A 19,839-nucleotide genomic window follows, 5' to 3' on the forward strand; every position below is an offset into this window, starting at 1 on the left:
CTTCTTTTCTGGCAAGGAAGAGGGAAATAAAGCAGGGGGAAGAAAGCCAGTGACCGTGCGATCCTGTAACAAAAGAAGCGGAAGAGCAAAGGGGAAATCAGGGTAGCTGGGGAGGCGGTGAGCTGGGCCGCGGCGGCACGGGAAGCGAAGCCAGGGGAAGGGGCTGAGGCATCGGCAGCGGGCAGGTGTGGGCTGGCAGAGCGGAGCAAGGGGGTCACCCGCACCCGCACCCGCTCCCTGTGCATTCCCTAGCGGTTCCTTGCACTCTTCCTTTCCCGTCTTCCCCGTGCATCCCATACCAGGCTGCTTAGCTGCTCTTGCTAATGCCTTGTAAATGTCTTTTAAAATGTGYTCCGATAGACAGTGTGTAAACGCTGGGATTGACTCCACCCACGGATAATTGGGTTTGCTGGTATCCAGTTAGGAAAATGTTCTTCACAACGAAGCGCCTGCGTTATGTAATAGATCAGGCTGGAAAAGCACCCTGRCTCCCCTCGTGTTATCCTCAAATCCTAGAGACTGCCGCCTCTGGAGAGAAATGTGGCAGTAACAKATGCATGCCTGCGTGAGATACCCAGGAAATGAGGGAGCGTGAGTGGGTCTAGCTGAGTGGGGKTTTGGGGGAGCGCCCAACCCACTTCTCTGCAGTTCCCAGCGCAAGCGCAGACCTGGCCTAACCTGCCCTGCACATGAAAACTGATAAAGATCTCAGCACAAAACTGAGTGACTTTAGATCTGAACGACAGGACTTTGCCTTAGTGTTCATTCTCTTCTCTCACTAGAAAAACCCTATGCTTTGCATCCGGACGTATTCACAGATCAATCATCTCGGTGCCATGAGGGCACTTCCCAGGAAGAAAGGAGTTCGCTGCAAACTGAAAACTTGCAAATCCTTCAGTACGGAAGGATTTGTATATACAGGGCCAATAGGAGGGCAGGCAACCTTCGTGGAGCACCTCAGAATTACACTGTAGCATCATTCTGCATTGCATTTGTGTCCTTCCCTTTGCAGACACGTTACAGTAGTCAGGGAGGTATAGGCATGGTTGTTTAGGGCAGTYTCACAACATGTTAACCAAATACTGCTTTCGTTTGGGGAGACAGGATTAGTTTCACTGTCTTACTTGCAAATATATCACAACRTAAATACACATTTACAACCCAGGCAGTGCAGTCAAACTCTGTCGAGCCTCAGGCTAGAAGAATATAAAATGCACACTGTATAGGCAGGGAAATCCAAGATAATATCTATTCTTCTCGTATCTCAAGTGAACACAGGACTACTAAAGAATATAGACTGTTTTAACCTACTGTAGTAGAATGAGATCACTTAAATGTATCTGAACTCTCCCATTATGCCCATTTCATAGAGGCAAGGTTTAAGTGGTTGCCAGATGCTTGTGTTACACTCTTCCTAGTTCCAGTTTGGTTTTTTTGGGGGGTAACTTATGTTCTTTTCTCTCACTGTCTTCCATCAATCTACCATGAGGGTTTAAGTGGTAGTTGGACTGTTGCGAGCTCCCAGAGCTGTGGTACCGTGCTGATGGCTCCCTGGTGCCCAGGGGCTAAATGTAGGTCTGGAAACATTGGATGAGCCTTCTTGATGGGCAATGAGGAGACGCAGAAGACAGCAGAAGATTTCTTTGGAAAGTCTYTACAGCTCTTTGACTGTGTTACATACACTTCTCTGAAAAAAAATGTATTTTGTGGTGTGTTAGGCTTCATGTGTGACTAACGGATGCTGTTAGATTTACACAACTACTTTTTTAGTGCTGCCTCTGTGTTAAAACAGGCCTCGACAGTGCCTTTTTATGTGGAAATCTTTTAGATGGGTGTGGTGGGGAAGCCGTTTCCGTGACTCATGCTGCAGGGAATTCCCTATTGAATTAGAATATTTTTACTTCTGGCCTTCTGCGCAGTTTCCTTTAACCCTGGAAGGAGCAGCTGATAAGAGCAGACTACAAAGGCCCATTCACCCGTTGAGCTGCTCTGGCTGTTTCTGCTCTGAGATGCTGAAAAGCCACCCCAAGCAACGTGGTGGTAGGGCTTGAGCAACGTGGTGGTAGGGCTCAAGCAATGTGGTGGAAGGCTTGAGCTACGTGGTGGTAGGCTTGAGCTACGTGGTGGTAGGCTTGCAGCATTTTCCTCAGTAGGAAGTCCAGGTGCTCTAAGCATCACTGTGGAAAAAAAGCTGAAGCAGCTTGTGAGGAAGCGCACCCAAAATGCTATAAATAACAGCATGTCAAAGCGATCCGCCTTGAAACGTCCGACGTCCTGGCAGAGCACGGTGGCTTCAGCTGAAGCGGGTGCTGATGGCCACCCTGAGCCCGGGGCCAGCTGTTGTGGCTGGAGGGCCCCCAGGAAATGGGGGGGGTGTCACGACCACTCATGAAGAGCAGGATCCAAAGGTCCTTCGAGCACAGCCTCCCCGGTGAAAGCTTGGCTCAGGAAAGGTGATTCAGGAGGGCTTTTCCCTGCCGACTGGCCAGTCCGTGTGTGGTAGCTTTGTTTTTCTTTCCCTTTTGGTAAAAACAAACAATAGAATAGCGGTGTAATGCCTTGACGCAACTACTTCTTAAACTTCATAGAGAGATGCCTTTCTGTTCAAAACCTTATAATATAAATCTTAACTGCCAAAACAAAGCCAGGCATTGAATTTGGAGAAAGCACTTCTTATTACTCTGTAAAAGTAAATAGCAAAATGAAAGGGAATGAAATAAGACCTTTGGAAAACCCTTTTCTCCCTTCTTTCTTTTCCTCCCTCCCTCTTCCTCTCCTTCCTCGCCTGCCTCCCCCTGCTTCCTCATATAACAACTGCCCATTTGGGTACAGTAATTCCAGAGAGTAAACTTTAACGGGAATGCCTGAAATGTGTCTGCTTCAGCTTTGTGTTATGTCTGTAATTTGAATTATTTGCATTTTGGAAAGGTATAAATTGCTCTGGTGTACTTTTGTTGGCCCGCGGCCAGGAGGGAGTTGCCTTGGGCTCGGAGGCGGCCAGGCGGCTGCAGATGTGGCAGGCGTACAATGGAAACTTTTGTGGTTTATCAGTCCTCCCTCCTCGCGCGCCCTCTGACAGGAGGCGGCATCCCGCCTGCTGGGGAGGATCCCTGGCGTATGTGGCACCGGGGGCAAAGCGGGTTTCTCCCGCCGAGGCGGCCTCATGTGCTCGCGGCGGCGAGCTCCCGCAGCCCGCTCCGCAGCCACGGGTCCTTTCTCTTTTTTAATTTCAGCTGCGCCGTTTAAACCTGCAAAACATGTTTACTGTAAGAGGTTGACGTAGTGGTCTAAGGTTTCCCTCCTGGAGTAGGTCCCAGTCCGTGGGCGTTGAGATTTCCCTCTTGGTTCACCAGACGTAACATGAGGAATTGTCTTTTTCTTTTCTTTTTTTTTTCTTTTCTTTTTTTTGTCTCTGCTTCATAACAGCTTTTCCTCCTTGTGTTTTTGTTAAATGAAATGTCACCAGCTCTTAATGAGTTGTCTGTTCCCTCCTTCTCCCCTCTCTTCTCCTGCCCCTCCAGTCGCGGAGCAGCATGGTCTGGACAGTCTCAGGAGAGTTTCTTGGAGCAAGAACCGTATTGTTCTTATTAGCTTCCAAAGACAAACCACGGCTCTGGATTTTTATTTGCATAATAGTTTAGATTATAGCATTTAAAATATTTCTGAACAAACTCTCTTTGTCATCATAAAAAGCTCGAAAGCGCATAAAGGCAGTGCTGCTTGAAGTAATTGAAAGATTAGCTAGAGATGGAGTCGGTTTGAATTTTGCTAAAGTATCGGCAGGAAATAAAAAACAGAAACCTGCATCAGATCATTCATCTCATAGAGTAGAAATGAAACATAGCAAAAAAMCTTAGGTTCTGGTAATCCATTTACAAAGGCAAATTGAACACATAACTACTAGTCTGGACTTCTTTAGATTGAAAAAAAAAAAGAAAAAAAAGAAAAACTCTACAAAGCAGAAGTTCCTAAGCTGACTATAACTTTGGAAACGTGTGATGTTGGTGGTGGTGTGTTATTTTGATTGAATTAATTGGGAAGGGGACTGCAAGGGCTTTTTAGGGAAGGGGCAGGAGGAAAAGGAGGCTGCTGGCAGACCACAGACTCATCCTGGCCAGCAGAGTTTTGGTCAGGGTTTCTTTTTTTCTTTTCTTTTCTTTTTTTTTTTTTTACTGACAGCTTGGGGGAAGCATCTGTTGGATAAATTGTGAAGGGCTCTCCAGTCCTTCTGAGAAGTCTGCTTCGATTCTGGCACTCTTACAAGGCACCGCTAAGGAGACTGGAGCGTGGTCTGGCTAGTCCTCCTCTTCCCCCACCCAAACGTGGCAATACCTATTAAAGGGATTCCTTTTCCAGTGTCACAATTTAAAATGTAGGGGAGAAACTAAGGGTAGCCCTGCTGGTTGTTTCCTACAGAAAGGCCTGCCAAATTTGCTGTGCTATTTGTGCTGCTGCTTTCACACTGCGCTCCTTTCCATACGTTAGAAAGAAATGGTTTCAGACTTTAAAACAATCGCCAGTGCTAGTTCCTCAACAACATTCCTTTCACAGTAGGACAGCTGTACACAAAAATATTATTTACAGACATTTGTAATAAATCAGACAGTCCTAAATGCGTCACCTCTATCCTGGCCGTGAAAGTGAAGGGAGAAGAAAAAGTGCATTCACTCTTTTACCTTGCTGAGAGCTGTTTTTCTAAGGCAGGGCCACGTCTATGTGATGAAGTTCAAAATAGCTAATATTTGCATTTGTATGTCCCGATGCTGCAATAAATATACAAAAGAGATGACATAAAGTCTAATTTTCCCATTCATTCCAGTGACGTGTGACAATGGTGGAACTCACTGAGCGGCATGTGTCCCTGCTGCTGAACTTAGGCAGCAATCCGCTTGTGGCCTTTCATACATGTTTTTGTTTTTCTAGGCCTCCAGAATGGAAACCGTACATTTTGTATTATTTTTCTAATTTCTTTGCTGTTGAGTTTTGAAGCCACAAGGAAGAAAAAAAGTATTATTGGCCAGTTACTTCAGTATCAGTGAGATGTTGAAAGAAGTGAACAGACAAAACTAATTTCTTAAGGTCCCTAGAAAAAATGATATTTATGGTTTAAATTCATTTTTGCTTGAAATCCAGGATGTCAGAAAGACCCAACACACAGCTCCAGAAAACTGTAGGTTTGGTTGACTGAGTTGAGCTAAACCAATCTTAAAATGGTGCCCTGATCTTCAATAACTGTATTTCACAACATATTGTCTTGCCTTTTGATCCAAGCAGCAAAATTATGACAAATTAGGCTAGGACTGTGTTAAAATGAAATATTGCAAGGCTGAGGAGCTTCTCTAGCTCTGCTTTTGTTTTGTTTAATATTAATGTTGAACACTTATATGACTTATTGCATACGTACTGATTGAAAGACCTGATAGGTAGTATTTTTGTCTGAAAATTTGTGTGAGAGGCTAAAGCATAGAACAGTTGCATATTCTATTCAAATCAGCAGCAGAATAAAATCCCAGTGACCTTACCCTGTCACAGTATTATGTACTCTGGACTGTGATTCCTTCCATAAAAAATGTTGAGTGAGATCATGTAGCAGGTTACACAGATGCCTTCCAGGTTGGGCAAAGTTTGTGCAAAGTATTTTGAGAGCTGTTTTTTGTGTATGCAGTGCCCCTTTTCCATCAAGATTTTTTTTGCCAAAGTTGTTCTTTTGTATGCTCAGGAGAAGGAAAAAAGGACAGAACTAGATATCTTTTTCTTTTGTCTTTTAGATGGTCACCATGTGTGGGAAATGGAAGCCAAAACCGACAAAGAAATGTGCAAGCCAGTAAGTCTGCCTTAAATATTTTAACATCGAGATGAAAAATATATATTGCCTTGTCTAGCACTGTTTCTAAAGAGGGTTTTCCAAGGCTTTGGCATTGTGTCTCCCCTCTGAAACAGAACAAGTACTTAGGCCTCCCCTCTTGGAAATCTTTCTTTAATGGGAGCACAGGGTAAAAAGCCTTCATTGGAATCTATCCCGAAAGTAGGAGAGACCAGTTGGAAAATATTTTTTCATTGTCCAGGATGGGCCAGCCCTGTCTGCTCATCTTGTGTCTTGCTGGGTCAGTTCTTCTGTCTGCTCCCAAAGCAATTTCTGATCATTTTCCCTGGCTTTCATGGATCTTCGGCAGAAGAAGTGTGAGTTTCCTCATAGGAGATCAGCCCCACGGTTAGAAAAGTGTGGCTCAATCACCAGGACTATAGGTGGACAACTATTCTAGCTCTGCAGCAGTATGCAGCAGTTTGTTAGCTGTGATTCTGCTGGAGACATGCAGGCAAACAATTTAAAGACCTTAGTTGAAAGCAGGCCAAATGTTGAGCTTAATGTTCCCTTTGACTCTTTTAAAAAGTGCCAGGGGAGGTTTTGGTCGCAACAGATTTTACTGCTCACTTGTGAAAGCTGGCAGCCAAGTTTTTCCTAGTCCCATGCTGRAGCATTTGTTTTCTAACGGTGGAAGACCATCTCCACAATCTCCAATACTTCTTCCTGTGGTACTAGATGTTCTTTTGTTCTTTTGAGATCTCCCTTCCACAGAAATTAGTCTGCTTAAAACTTCTGAGTTGTTTTGTTAAAAAAAAAATCTCATTGTGGAAAATGGAAATATTTAAATAATCATATTCCTGTCCTAATCCACCTTCAAATGAAGTTATGTTAGGGCAAAGTATATTGGAGGTGACTTGCCAGCTGAGCAGTTGTGCTTTCTACCACCAAGTTAGAGCCCATGATTTGACTGTGGTCCCAGATTCTTGTCTGAAGCGAGAGAGAAGGCTGTATCCAAATTTAGTGTCATATTTGCTATCCAAAGGGAAGGCTAGTGATTTGGTAAAGACCTGAGCCATGCCGAAATCTCCTGGCCCCACTTCTGGTATCCTTCCCTCAGGACCTGTTTATTGCCCCCAATTTGAACTCCTCGATCCCAGATTTGGGGCCCTCCAGTGCCCTGCTCCATGCAGCCTGTGTGCTGTCGTGTCTGTGTGGTCCTACCTCGCCTTTCCCCTCCCGGGAGTATGCTACTCGCCAGCCATGTGGACAGATGGCTCAGGCCACCTTCCGCATCTTTGTCTTTGTATGGCGTGGGTGTCCTTCTGGAAAGCTAGCAAGCTTAGATGTCTCTCCATAGACATGAGCTTGACCACAGTGGCACATGAGGCAGAAGAGAGACTCAGGGCTTGTGAAAATTGGGGTGTTGTTAAAGGTGCAGCATTCCCTGGGCTCTGTGTGGCCCAGTCCCAAGCCCCAGCTCTTAGCAGCCCCTTGCCCTCCAGGTATAAAGGTGATAGGGGGAGGCCTATCCTGCCTGCAAGCTTTTTGCTCCCTTTCCAAAAAGGCTCAAACCTGGAATGAGTTGACGAGACTGCCTGCCACAAGGGCACCTGGGGCCACAGGAGACATTTACTGCAGCTCACTCRTTGCCCATGAAGGCCAGCCCACCATTCCTCACGTAGAAACGGCACTCCTCCTTTGGGACATCCCTCATAGGGTTAATGTGTGCATGTTACTGTGCAGATCAGATACCTTAATCATGCCCTGATTTTCTGATTTATTTTCGCAGAATTCGTTGGTGGTTGAGATACCACCTTTCCGCAACCAGAGAATTACCAGTCCTGTTCAGGTCAACTTCTATGTCTGCAATGGAAAGAGAAAGAGAAGCCAGTACCAGCTTTTCACCTATCTTCCTGCTAATGGTAACTAAATGTATTCCTTATCACTAATAGTAAAAACGAGAGATAATGATGATTGCTTAGAAAGATGTATGATAATTCTTTAACGACCTTAGTAATTTRGAGGCATACCTGCTGCTGAAAAATGAGAGTGAGAAACAAAACACAAGGGCTGCCTTTCTCCCTGTTGCCCACAGAAGAGGCATGCTCTATAAATTATTTTCTTCTTTATTAGGGACAGAGACTTGTTGGAACAAAGTCTCTTTCTGCCTGTGGGAACTTAACAACTCCTGCACAAACTCACATGTATACCTGCAAATTGTCAACCTGCTGGGCTCTCTATTAAGTTTCTGCCAAACCTTGGTCTGACTTTGTAGCATCAGAGGATATATTGGATTTGAATAATACTTCTGAATTCATAGCACAGCATTGCAGTGTGTGAGGCTGTGAGTTGGAGTTAGTGTGAGAATTGTCCTTCTAGTCATCCTTCACCTTACTGTCTCTCTAGGGTTGGAAATAGAGCTTCAGGCTGATGCTACTCTTGGGTGCATGGATGATGTGCATGGAGATCAGAATGTTCCTTATAAAATGCTTAATGTATATGAAATGTTTTGAAACAAGTGTGCCAGTTTATTTTGGAAGCTAATACAGGTAACTGCAGCCACACTAAAATACTCTTGCTAGTTCAATTCCAAGCAGATTTGTATGACAATTTTAATAAGTACATTTAGGTTATTTTTTTTCATTTAAAATGGCTGTTTTTTCTGAGAAAACGTATTTGTGAAAATAGGAGAAAAGGGGGTGGTTTAATTGTTGTTGTTGTTCTGAGGGGAAGTGAAATTAGAAAAATGATTAAGCTCCTATTTTTTCTAGACTATCCAAGTGAGAGTAGTCCTCCTGAGGGAAATCTCCACCAAACAATACTTGAGTTATGTCACATGACTTGAAGAAACCTGCTAATGTTCTGTAGGTGAAATCTCATAAAATACACATTTGGAATTTCACATGGTTAGTTTGCATGCACTCCAGACTTTTATCAGGACTTTAATTCAAAATAAAATTACAGGAAAGCTAATGTGGGCCACCTGACTGCTTATTGCATATGTGCTGAATAATGCATCATTAAATCAGCCTACCTAWGCGAACTTCATCCTCAGTGGGTAGATCTGTGTATTTTTAAAAACTGTTCATCTYTTACACTGAAAAGAAAACAGTTGCTCTTCTCTTGCACAATACATTTCAGCAACAAAAATCTGTCATAGARACTGACAGGTAGTGCCTTGTCACCCAAGCTACCTTCATAGGTATTTAAAGTACATGCCTCTTGTTAACTGCTGAATATTAAACAGCATCATGCCTCCAGCATTTGCATAGGCCTTTTTTACATTGTATACTAAACCACGGGAGCAGTATTCACTATTGGAAAGTTGGTTTATGGTCCCATCGTTCTGAGTTTGAAACATCTGATGTTTGCTTGGCACTCTGTGAAGTAATGGGAATAGCTGCCTAGTGACAGGTAACAGAGGACCAGCCTAACCTTTATTCTGCAGAGACGTTCTGCAATGTCTTAATTCTGGTATCTTTTTTGAAACATTTGTAATCCTGTTTAGTTTGTTATACTGATTTAAATCCCTGAGAAAGCTTTTCACTTTGGTGTCAGTAACCTGAAAGGACAAATATAAAGCTAGAACAGGGGAAGGGGAGCTAGAATTCAGTAGCAAATAAACCTTCCTTCCATTCCTACTTGGTTCTCCACTCACATCCTCTTCCATATGTTCCTATATATGTATATAGCTAATTGAAAACCAATCTTACTGTCTTTGCAAGCTCTCTCATAACAATAGTAAGAGTGAATACCTTTCTGTAATCACRCGGAATTAATAATATAGTATGTATTTGTTTTAACTGTGATGTTGCTCAGAGGTTTTGCCTTTGTGTTGGCTAGCAACTGTTTCCACTGTGCCTTTTAAAGAAGGATATGATCACCTTGACTGCATATTCAGAAATCACTTGCAATGCCTGAATTCAGTCATTTAAGATGCTCTATTTYCAGGAAACATCTTCAGGATACTCTGTTTTATTTAATTTCAGTCAAAAGGTTCTTCTAGCTTTTCAAGATGTTATAGAAAACCAAAGCTTAGCTCATTAAGAAAAAAAATAATTGAGCCAACCAATAATAACTAAAAAAAAAAAAAATAAAGGAGATGAGCAGTGTATTGGTGGCAACAACACTCCGGCTCTTGTTCAGACAAATCCCACAAATATAGAAGGTACAGTTTTTAACAGGCAAACTTCAAAGTAATCATTAAGTATAAGATGTGATTTTACACAGAATTTTTTTTCTGATTTCATACTTTAGAAGCAGTCAAAATGCTAGCATTTCAATGCCTACCGTAACTTTACAGATTTTTTTTTGCATGCGGGGTCTTTTAAAAGCTGCAGAGCACTCATTTAGATGTATTTTACAGCTCAGCTAGACTGTGCCAAAACAAAATCCCGCACGCGGACYGGAGCCTAAGAGTTGCGCAAGCCGACTGGCGACGCTCCTGGGGTCTCCACCACCCCAGCCGCTGAGCGCTAGTGTTTTCCTGTGGMTCCTGTTTCTCCTCATTCCGTAGGAGAAAACAGCCGGTGGATCCGGGGTCTTGCGGCCTCACTCATCCCGCCTGCAGTGAGCGGTCCCACGGTGTCCCCACGGGCGGCCAGYGCAAACCGCCCTCTCCAGCACGCTGTTACGGCTCCGCTGCCCTAAGGCTTCGYCTTTGCTGGCGACGGGCGGCAGGACTGTGCTTTTCCCCTACGCTAGCACCAGCATTTTGCAAAGCGGGGGCTTACTTGGTGAAGATGAGTTCCTACCCCCTGAGAGAAAGAAAAAAAAATGCTATAAAAATGAAAATCTTACTGCTCTGTAAATGAAAAGTTTAAAAAACAAACCAAAGTAGAGGTTTCAGAAAAAGGGAGAGTAGGTCTGGAAAAGGGTCTAGCTTAAGCCTTCGGCTTGGGACAGACTGTAAACCTAAGTACTCATAATCCGCTTTTAATTGAAATTTTGAATTACTGGTCCAATTCTGCTGAATGTGAACTATCCCCAAATCCTCTGTTTGCCTATATTGTACATACATGACTGCAATGTCATTTTTTTAGTATTGCTTCAATATTACGCATCGCTGAGCAATTACGTATCAGTTTTGTCCTGGAGTCTGCAGGCTTTAGGCTCTTGAGACTGCTCACCAGACACGCCTGGCCCAGAAATATAAGTAGYTTTCTTTAACATTCTGGCATAGGGGACTCCACACAGCTCATATGGTAAGTACTAATACATTTTGCATTGCCACATCCCATTAGAGTATCACAGCGCTAAGACCCAATACCATATGCTGCAGCCAAGAGTCTGGGTAAAGGGAGATGAGCAGATGCAAGAATATTCCACTTTTACCATCCCTCCACTGCTGCCACAGTTTGCAGCAGCACGCTGTAGGCTGCGTTATATCTGGCAATATGTTCTGGGAAACCCTTTGGGAGCCCTGCAGTTACACTGGATTTTCACCTAGTAGCACTTGAGAGGAATGCTGTTCTCTCATTTTTGTTTGTGACTGCTTATTGTTTTGTTTATTTGAGTTTATGATACCATTGGCACATACATGCCTTTCAAACAGAAGGAATCCTCTCCTAAAGTCACTAGACATAAGCRGTAACATTTGAGGTATAAACTAATCTGGAGAGGCTGAAGAAGCACACAAAGCAACCAGATATGTGTGCTGTGGTTCAAAATCCTGTGCTTTCATCTACTGAGAAAGCTGAATGAGTTCTCCAACTCGGAGGCAAGAGYGCAGAAGACTTTAAGCAATTCATTAAATGTTAAGGGTTAGATCTCTATTTGCTCAGATTTCTTTTGAATCGGTACATCAAAATGAAGGAAGCTCGTTGAAGCACTTACTTTTTGCAGATAGGAGCTAATGCTCTCTGATTTCTGTTATCTGATGAATGTGGATATCAACAATGGTGAACGTAGAAGAGTGTTTTTGAATTAAATTTAGACAAGGAATGATATTTGATGAAGCAAAGGCAGGCTAGTTTGTCCAGGAACTTTTTAATAAGATAGGAGAAAGAAAGTGGACGTAATTCTTGTACTAGAATGAAAAAAAAAATGCTTTTGCAAAGAGTTGGTGATAAAATATTTCCTTTTTTCTGTTTCTGTCAGGCTTTTTCATTTTAAAACATTATTGAAAGATCATTTCACTGCTGCTAGTGTTTATTAAAATGGCATCGATACGCTGCGAACTTTTGTTTTCACTTTGGGACACGCGTTTTGCCATCTGGAAGGCCAGATTTTTAAGCCTTTGCCTGTGCAGCCAGCTTTTTTGAAATGCCTTTGCGCTGGCACCTGCATGAGCCCCCAAGGTGTTGAGCTCCTTGGCTGTTGGGACGAGCGTCTCAGCAGGAGCAGAATTCCTTCTAAAATGTGGGTCCTGAGCTGTCCTGAAGACCTGCCCCGTGGCTACTAAAACCTTATTATTGTTTACAGCACAGCAGTACGAAAGCGAAGAAAGTGCTCAGTGTGCTTCTGGAAATGGTGAGTGGTGGCCACTGCACGTTTTTGTCAGCATCGTATGAACTTCCTGCCTTCGCTCTAAAATTATCTCTTGACTGTGCTACAGATGAGTGCAATCAGCAGTTTTCTAGTGATTACATTTAGCAGCCGTGCCTGTTTCACCTCGGCTCTTCCGCCCACAGCGCACTTTCTAAGTTAAAATGCTCCCTCGGTCACATCAGTAGAGAACAGTAAAATGAGGATGCAGAGCGCTGCCACTCTAACGTGGCACAGAGCACCACTTTTACTGATTGTCTCCTGRCGCCTTTAAACTCGGGATATTTGTGGAATTTTCATGTTGGAGGCTAGCAAAATTATTATACCTAACATACTCTACAAAATACTCGTGAGATGGGAGCAGTTCGGGGAGGAAAGGGGGAAATGAGGCCAAATTCTGTGGATCATAAAATGCAATGTATGTAATACAATCGTTGCGAGGAGGAACTGTTCCGCCTTGGACCCGAGCGATGAGATGGGTGAAAGCGGCRGGCGTTGCAGGCGGCCGTGGGGAGGAGAGGGGAAGCGGCAGCGCGGAGCACCGCGGGGGCCGCTCGCAGCCCGCTTGCGGAGCCAGAGGAAGGGCCACCTCAACCAGAAGGCGTGCGTTACTCAGAGACCCGCTTTAAGTCATCGGTGCGTTGGYAGGGCAGCATGAAAGGGGGCTGAGCGCTGCCGGGAGTCAGCCCTAAAGCCTCAGATCTATTGGAAATGCTCCCGTCGGCTGCGGCGAGCCAGGAAGCGGCAGGATTGCTGCCGGGTGCGTGGCAAAGGCTGCGCAGCCCGGGGCAGAACAGCACGGAGGAAGGAGGTTTGGCCGCAAGGGTTTTTTTTTTTTTTTTTTTTTTTTTTTGATTTTTTGAATCATGGTTGCTCATTTTTTACACTGTGTGCTGTTACAGTTTACTTCATTTTGGCTCCTAGGTGGCTGATTGTTACTTTTGACATTTAACAGAGTAACAAAAAGCAAGCAAGATTTTGTCGGAGTCCTGTTTTCATTTAACAGGATCCCTAAATTCATCGTTGCCATCAGTGCCCATCAGTCCCTCTCCTCCCATTGCAGCAGCAGAGCAGAATCTGTTGCCGTGGCGGTGGAGACTCTCATGTTTGTCCCTCTTTTCTCCAGTTTGTCACCTTTTTCTCCTTTTGTTTAGTTCCCATCAGAATTGCCCACACTTTGTCTGTGACAGTCTGTTTCAGCCACCAGCCGGAGCCTAGCTAGCCCCATCTGATCTTTAATTAGAGATGAACTTTGCTTCACCGTGCAGTGCCCCATCTTCCTCTAGAAGACCAAGAAGGAGCGTTACCTGGTGTGAGGTCTCTCTTACCACAGAGGCGGACGTGTACTAGATAGAAGACCCTGGATACATCTGACCGGYGGGCCCTATCATAGCAGCAATGATCACCAATACCGGTTAACTTCCAGCGTATGAACTTACATTTTGGCAGCACCTCCCATTTCAAATACTGCCATTATAGAGGACAAAATCCCGTCTGTGGTTTTGATCCCTGAATCCCTCTGGATTACCATTTCTAGGACTGCCTTCCTTGCATACCAGTGTCTTCACATGCATATGGTTAGCATGGTTGGGGCTTTAGGACTTTCAAATAGGTTAAAAGCCCAAAAGGTAAAACTTCTGTAAGGGAGAAAGAGGCATAGAATTACATGGGCTGGATTACAGGAGATTTATATTTTTGTTTTCCTAAAGTGGCTGATCGTGATAATTAATCTAGCACTGTGATTGATCCTAAAGGGATGTTGTTCTAGTGGTTGCTCTAGATGAAACACGCAGGAGCAGTTGTGTTTTGCTGGCTGTGGGAGGGACTGCATCAGTCTCTGAGGAGAAGGAGCCTGTTGGAGCTGAGATGACCGAGAGCAGCAGGGTTCAAAACGTTCTGCAAAGAGGATGGAAGTGATGCGCTGGGAGGGAGCCAGGTTTCCGAATGGGGACCTCTGCAGCTGCTGAGGGACTGGGAGAAAAGTACTGGTGCAGGGCAGGAGAAGGGAACCGTTGGCAGGCCAGCGAGCCCTTTGCTGGGCAAGCCGCGGTGGTGCTGCACTGCTGCCTGCCAGCGCTGGCCACCAAATCCCAGGAGAGAAAGAGAACCCTGGGGAGGTGAGGGTGCATGATACACCCGAGGGCATATAAATATTTCTAGTACACAAAGTGAGTTTTGTGAACCAGCTAATTCCTCAGTCAGCATGACTGGGCATAGTCTACTGTGAGTATAGTCTTGGGGCAGGACCTCCACACTAACCACTGTTTGGTACTCACCAGTGCTTCCCACCCAGACTGCGCGCCACTGCCTGGGGACAAGCGGCTGCATAAATGCTGGCTGCCCCCACATTGTGTTGCTGCTCTTTGGGGTCTCTGCCACAGCCTCTGTTTTACCATCTTTGTCTCCTCACTGCTGGGGTAACATTGTCCTCTACTGATGAGCTGAAAAGAGCTCACCCCAGTGAGTTTTGGCACACCTGACTGAAATGACATCAAAATCCACAGCAAACACAGCCTGGATGTGCGCGGTCAAGCCTCCAGCTTGAGACAGCTCGGGAAGCAGGATGTTACATGGTGAGAAGGATGGCAGAGCACCCAAGTGGGCCTAGGACAGAGGAGCAGCAATCTGCAGTAGAAGATATGTTCTCGGTGGAAGCTGCTGGTGTTAGTTTTTATTCCTTGTTAAGCTGAATTATCCTTCCCTGGCATCAGGAAGGAATATTTGCCATAAAGAGATACGATCATGAAGAGATCAAGATCTTCAAGAGAGAAATCCCTTTTTTAAGACTAATACAATTCAATCAGGCCTCTAGTGTGAACTTCTAGGTTTCGAGCCGCATTCCAGCAGCTCAGGCCATGTCATCTCTGCAACTGCTTCATTGCAAGGAGGCCGAAGAGATTTGAAAACAGTCATGTTTGGTTTAAAAAAAAAGTCAAGCACAGCTGTAATTTGTTTCACAGGTCTAGCATTTGCCTTATAGGAGAAAAAATAATTTGACTAAATTAACCTTTTTCAGCATTGTAAGATTTAATGAGGTCTTATGGTAGAAAATGAATCAAGTCTTTTAAAAAATTTTCCCTTTTCAGTTCAAAGAAATATGCATATCTTGTCTTCTGTAGCAACACACAAACCAAATGTCCTTAGTCTACCTTCCTCTCCTCCCCATCCAGTGTGTAAACCAAGCTACCATAAAATAATAATTTTTATCATCCTATAAATATGTGTTGAACAACCTACTGGTTTAACAGCAGTTGAAAAACATTTAGTAATTGAGTTATCTGGAAAGCGCTCTCTAATCAGATAATGATACTGTCTGAGATTATGGACTAAGGTGTGTGTGCAAGGCTCCCATCCACCTAGATGCTATTCTTACACAAAACTATACATATGCACCCRTTCCCATAAAATTATATACAAATAAAACCAGAAGGGGCAGGCAGTGTGTCTGAGGTCCGTACCCCTCCTGTTGATGAAGAAACAGCTTGGAAAGCAGCATTTGCTCTTTCTGTGGAAGTGACTATCAGTTCTGTGAGCCACCTGAGGCAGTGCTGGGGTGGGGGCAGCCAGACAGTCTGCAGATGCCCTGGTCTTTGTCCAGGGTGGCCAATCCCTTACCACCTGGCTCCTTAGATGCCTTCGTGACCAGGGGTCTTGGTTCTCCCCTGCTTGCTTCTTCCCACTTGAGATGCAGAGGGCCACCATGGAGCTGACAAAGGAGATTGAATGAACAATGCTCACACACACAAAAATCTTTCTTATTTCCCTAAACAATCCCTTTAAGGGATTTCCCCCTCTTCTTTCTCGTGTTAGGTAGAAGAATGTGTATAGCATCTACAGCAAATACATCTATATGTATTTTAATGGTAAAAGTTCCAAAGTCTTCATTCTACCTCATTAAAAATGCCTCTTTGGCTAACCAGGGTAAGATGAGACACCTCGCTCACATATTCCCAATGACAGTAATAGAAGTGTAGCTTGGCCCACTCTCTTCCAGAGAGGTAGGTGTGAGGTGTTGCTGGACTAGCAGGAGCTTGAGATCAAGAAGAGATTGCCTGCTTGGTCATGCATCCCTCTGTCCCTGTACGCCCCTTCAGAGGCCTAGGTCTCCACAGCGTGGTAAGTGCTGTAGTTCTCTCTCACCAGGATACTACAGCAATAATTAGTGAAAAGTCTGTTGGATGCTCTGTTCACATACTAGCAGGAGAGAGTGAATGAGTTCAAATGCTTAGGTAGATGAATGCTGCTGTTTTACATATGTGCTGYCTACAGGTTCTCAATAGCTTGAGGTTCCCTTTGTTTTTGAGTCACCTGTGCTCTGATGCTTTTAACCAGGAAGCAATGGYCTGATAGTAGCTTGACGTTTAAAAAAAAGTTTTGATTGAGCTAGTGCCTGGTGAAAAATACCCAGTTTGTGGACAGTATCTCAAGGGCCCCTTTTAGAGGTTGTCTCAGCCCTGGGGTTGAGTGCCTGTCCCTTGGTCATGGAGACTGCGAGTCCTTTGTAACCTGGGGATGGCAGGGTGTTCAAGAAAGTTTTGCCCAGGTGCTGCTGTTCTGATATGGCAAAACAGAGGATTTCAGTTTCTAAAGGAACGTCTGGTTCCTGGTAAAGGGGGTGTGCTATTTGGCTCAAAACTGTCGTACGGGGAAGGTTTTCAAGGGCACAAATGGCATTTAGGAGCTCAACTTGGTAACAGAGATTCAGCTATCTAATTTCTCAGCTCTCCTTGGAAGTCTCATCCTAAATTCTTTACCAATTATGAGGCATTTATTCCAGAAATTGAAGAAGTGTGTGTGTGTGTGTATACATGATGAAAAAAAGTAGTGTTTTGATTTTCATGTGCTAACCAAAATCTGTGCACTGGTGCCAGAGAACTACATCATAGTCTGCACCATGAAAGGTGGCTATTTTGTTTGATAGCCTCAATCAAGCTAAGGGCAAAATAAATATATTTTAGTGCCATAAATGTCTGCATTGATAATACTATGTGGGAATGTGAATTTGTTAGTTTCATGTTAATCAGGATAAACATCTGTATAATTTATATGATAATATCTTCTCAGTTCACATATTTTAATAGCATCCCCCCCCCCAAAAAAAAGAAAGGTTTAAAAACCCATCTGGCTTGCTAAAGTGTAAAAGCAAATAGACTTGTTAGAATTGTCAGAAAATACGTACAATTTATACTTAAGCACTTTCTGACTGCCTCTAGTGAATGCACGTGATTTATTATTATTTTTCTTCAAGGCTTGATATATTAGGGTTTTACCTGCGAGCAAGGCCTTTCGTTTCAACGCGGGCTCGCAGAGCTGGCTGCAGCGTTTCTCCCGCGCTCCGGCCCGCACAGAGGGCCTTTGTCTGCGGCCCGGTGCCTTGGTATGATGTCACGGGACCAGTCTCTGAGCAAGAATTGGAGGTAGYGGTGATTTATAGCTGGGGCTGCTGCCAGCACACGGCTCTCAGAACTTCATATTAAATTAGATGACATAGCGACACCAGGCCAGGGCCTAAGGAGATGTCGTCAAACCATTTAAAACCAATTAGTGCAGATTAAGTTGCTTATCGGGCTAATTTGGAACTTCACATTTTTATATTTGGAATTGAGGACAATCGGAGATCCTCTGTTGGCCAGCCCAATGTGTTGTGAAGTAGCAAGCGTTTACAAATTCACTATACTACCAAACCTAGTTCGTTTCTCCTGTTTTTGGGAAGGACCTGATCCTCCAGTAGTGCAGGGTCTCTTCATGAGTAATGTTACTTCTGAGCCTATGTAAAAACCATGCACTGTCTTCTGTATTTACAATTTCACAAACTCTGACTTCATTGCTCTAATTTATTATTGGCAAATCTCTGTATGGCAAATTCAGTTACAATTTTTCATTCTGGTCAGCTGAGAGCCTGCAAAACTGAGTGTTATCTCACCTCTACAGAGAGCTCTAAGACAAAGTGCGTATTACCATATGATGTGGCTCTATTAAATTTAACAAATAGTCCAGTTTGTGCTAAAAGTGTTTGCAGATTCTGAACAGCTGTAGGGCTTTTTTGTTGTTTGCCAGTCTAAGCCTGCTTTGTGACTAGGAACGTCTCTTTGAGTTGGCAGTTTTTCACAAAGTCTTTTAAGATGATGGCTGATTTTAAATATTTGAGCTAGAAGTTAGCCAGGTGAATACTGTTCTCTGTTAAATATTAATTCTGAGAAAATTAACTGTGTTCTGGATATGACATTGCACCTCCGTGTGTAAACTACTCGCTTCTGTGAGTGAATGACGGTGAAAGTGGATAGGCTTTATGGCAATTAGCTTATTGTGCCTCCACAGGGATGTATCAGGAATGAAAACCCCTTTTCTGGCCTCAGGTTTGCAAAGATTTGAAGTTAATCTAACATAAGTCAATAGGTAAGTGGTAACGTTAGTCCACTACTGGCTGGTGATCTTCCCTGACTACTCTGAGGGAACCCACTAGATCACTGCCTAGAAGCAAGCTCCTTGATAATGCAGGTAACCCCTGAGGTCCGTAGCCTTAGTTGCTGTAAATCAGTTGATGCTGTTTGTCCTAGCTGAGGATCTTGGCCTGAAGAAAGCCAGTGAGGAAGGAGACAGGGTGCATCAGGAACCTGGTAGCTGTATTACATGCAGAGCAAGTATTTTAGCTCATTTGAGTAGTGCCATAGACACTGTGATGGTAAGTGGGTAGCCAGTGCATGTTGATATAGCAGTAGGCTGTACCAAAATCAAGTGTTTTTGCATTGGTTTCAGATGGTTTGCCTCGAAATATGCAGAGCTCCTTCCTTGGACTCTGTGCAGAAATTTGCAAAGTGAGTGTAAAAGATTGCTTTCTTTTTTTAAAAAATAAAGTTTTACGTCAACTTTGGACACAAAGAAAATACTTTCTAAATGACCGAAAAGTCAAACCCACAGCTCATTTGAGTTCCATTTGAAAAAWATCAGCATTGGCAAATATTTTTGGCCTTTGTTACTCCATTTGGTAAAGTTACATAGGCTGGAGAGAGACAGATACTGGATAGAGTGTCATAAATAAACTGTTATCTGGTATAATGTAGTAATTTGTGGCTTATCTGTCTTCTGCAAGTCAAGTAGTATAGTTATTCCCCCAAAATACTAAAGCTGAGGTCTGGTCAGAAAGTGAAATGTTAGTATCAGCATTTCTGCTGACATACTCAGCTTTGCAGGTTTGATTCCAGATCATCTGGGTCATTAGTAATGATTTCTGCAGGAAAAAAAAATCCTACCGAGCCTCATTCTCCAAACTGGTACACTGTGAAGACATTTACACTTGTTTAAACTGGATTAAATGGCTGTCATCCCAACTTGGTAGGGTCCATACATTCACTCTCTGCAGTGTTAAGTGACTATACAAACTGCAAGGCCCTGAAAAGTCAGATACAAATCCCTTTACAATTTCAGCATTCATACTTTTTTTATCTTTCAGGGAAATACCTACATTCTAACAATGAGATTAGCACACAAATAGTGTATGCGATATTTAGCAAAAAGAGATCTTTTTATTGTGCCAGAAAGCCACACTG

The 19,839-nt window shown here is 43.8% G+C and overlaps 1 protein-coding gene across 1 annotated transcript in view; it reads left to right on the forward strand.

Moving 5' to 3' along the window:
* Nucleotides 1–19,839, forward strand: part of NFATC1 (nuclear factor of activated T cells 1) — a gene marked incomplete at its 5' end in the record, with an annotated part of 111,840 nt that overhangs the window by 53,648 nt on the left and 38,353 nt on the right. The window contains 2 exons of the mRNA XM_085310089.1: nucleotides 5,769–5,824; nucleotides 7,596–7,728. Of these exons, the coding sequence (XP_085166215.1) occupies nucleotides 5,769–5,824; nucleotides 7,596–7,728 (189 nt within the window). The remainder of the gene's footprint in view (nucleotides 1–5,768; nucleotides 5,825–7,595; nucleotides 7,729–19,839) is intronic.

The sequence above is a fragment of the Rhea americana genome, unplaced genomic scaffold (genome assembly GCF_003343005.1).
Source record: "Rhea americana isolate MKP2758 unplaced genomic scaffold, rheAme1 scaffold_31, whole genome shotgun sequence".
NCBI classification, from domain to species: Eukaryota; Metazoa; Chordata; class Aves; order Rheiformes; family Rheidae; genus Rhea; species Rhea americana.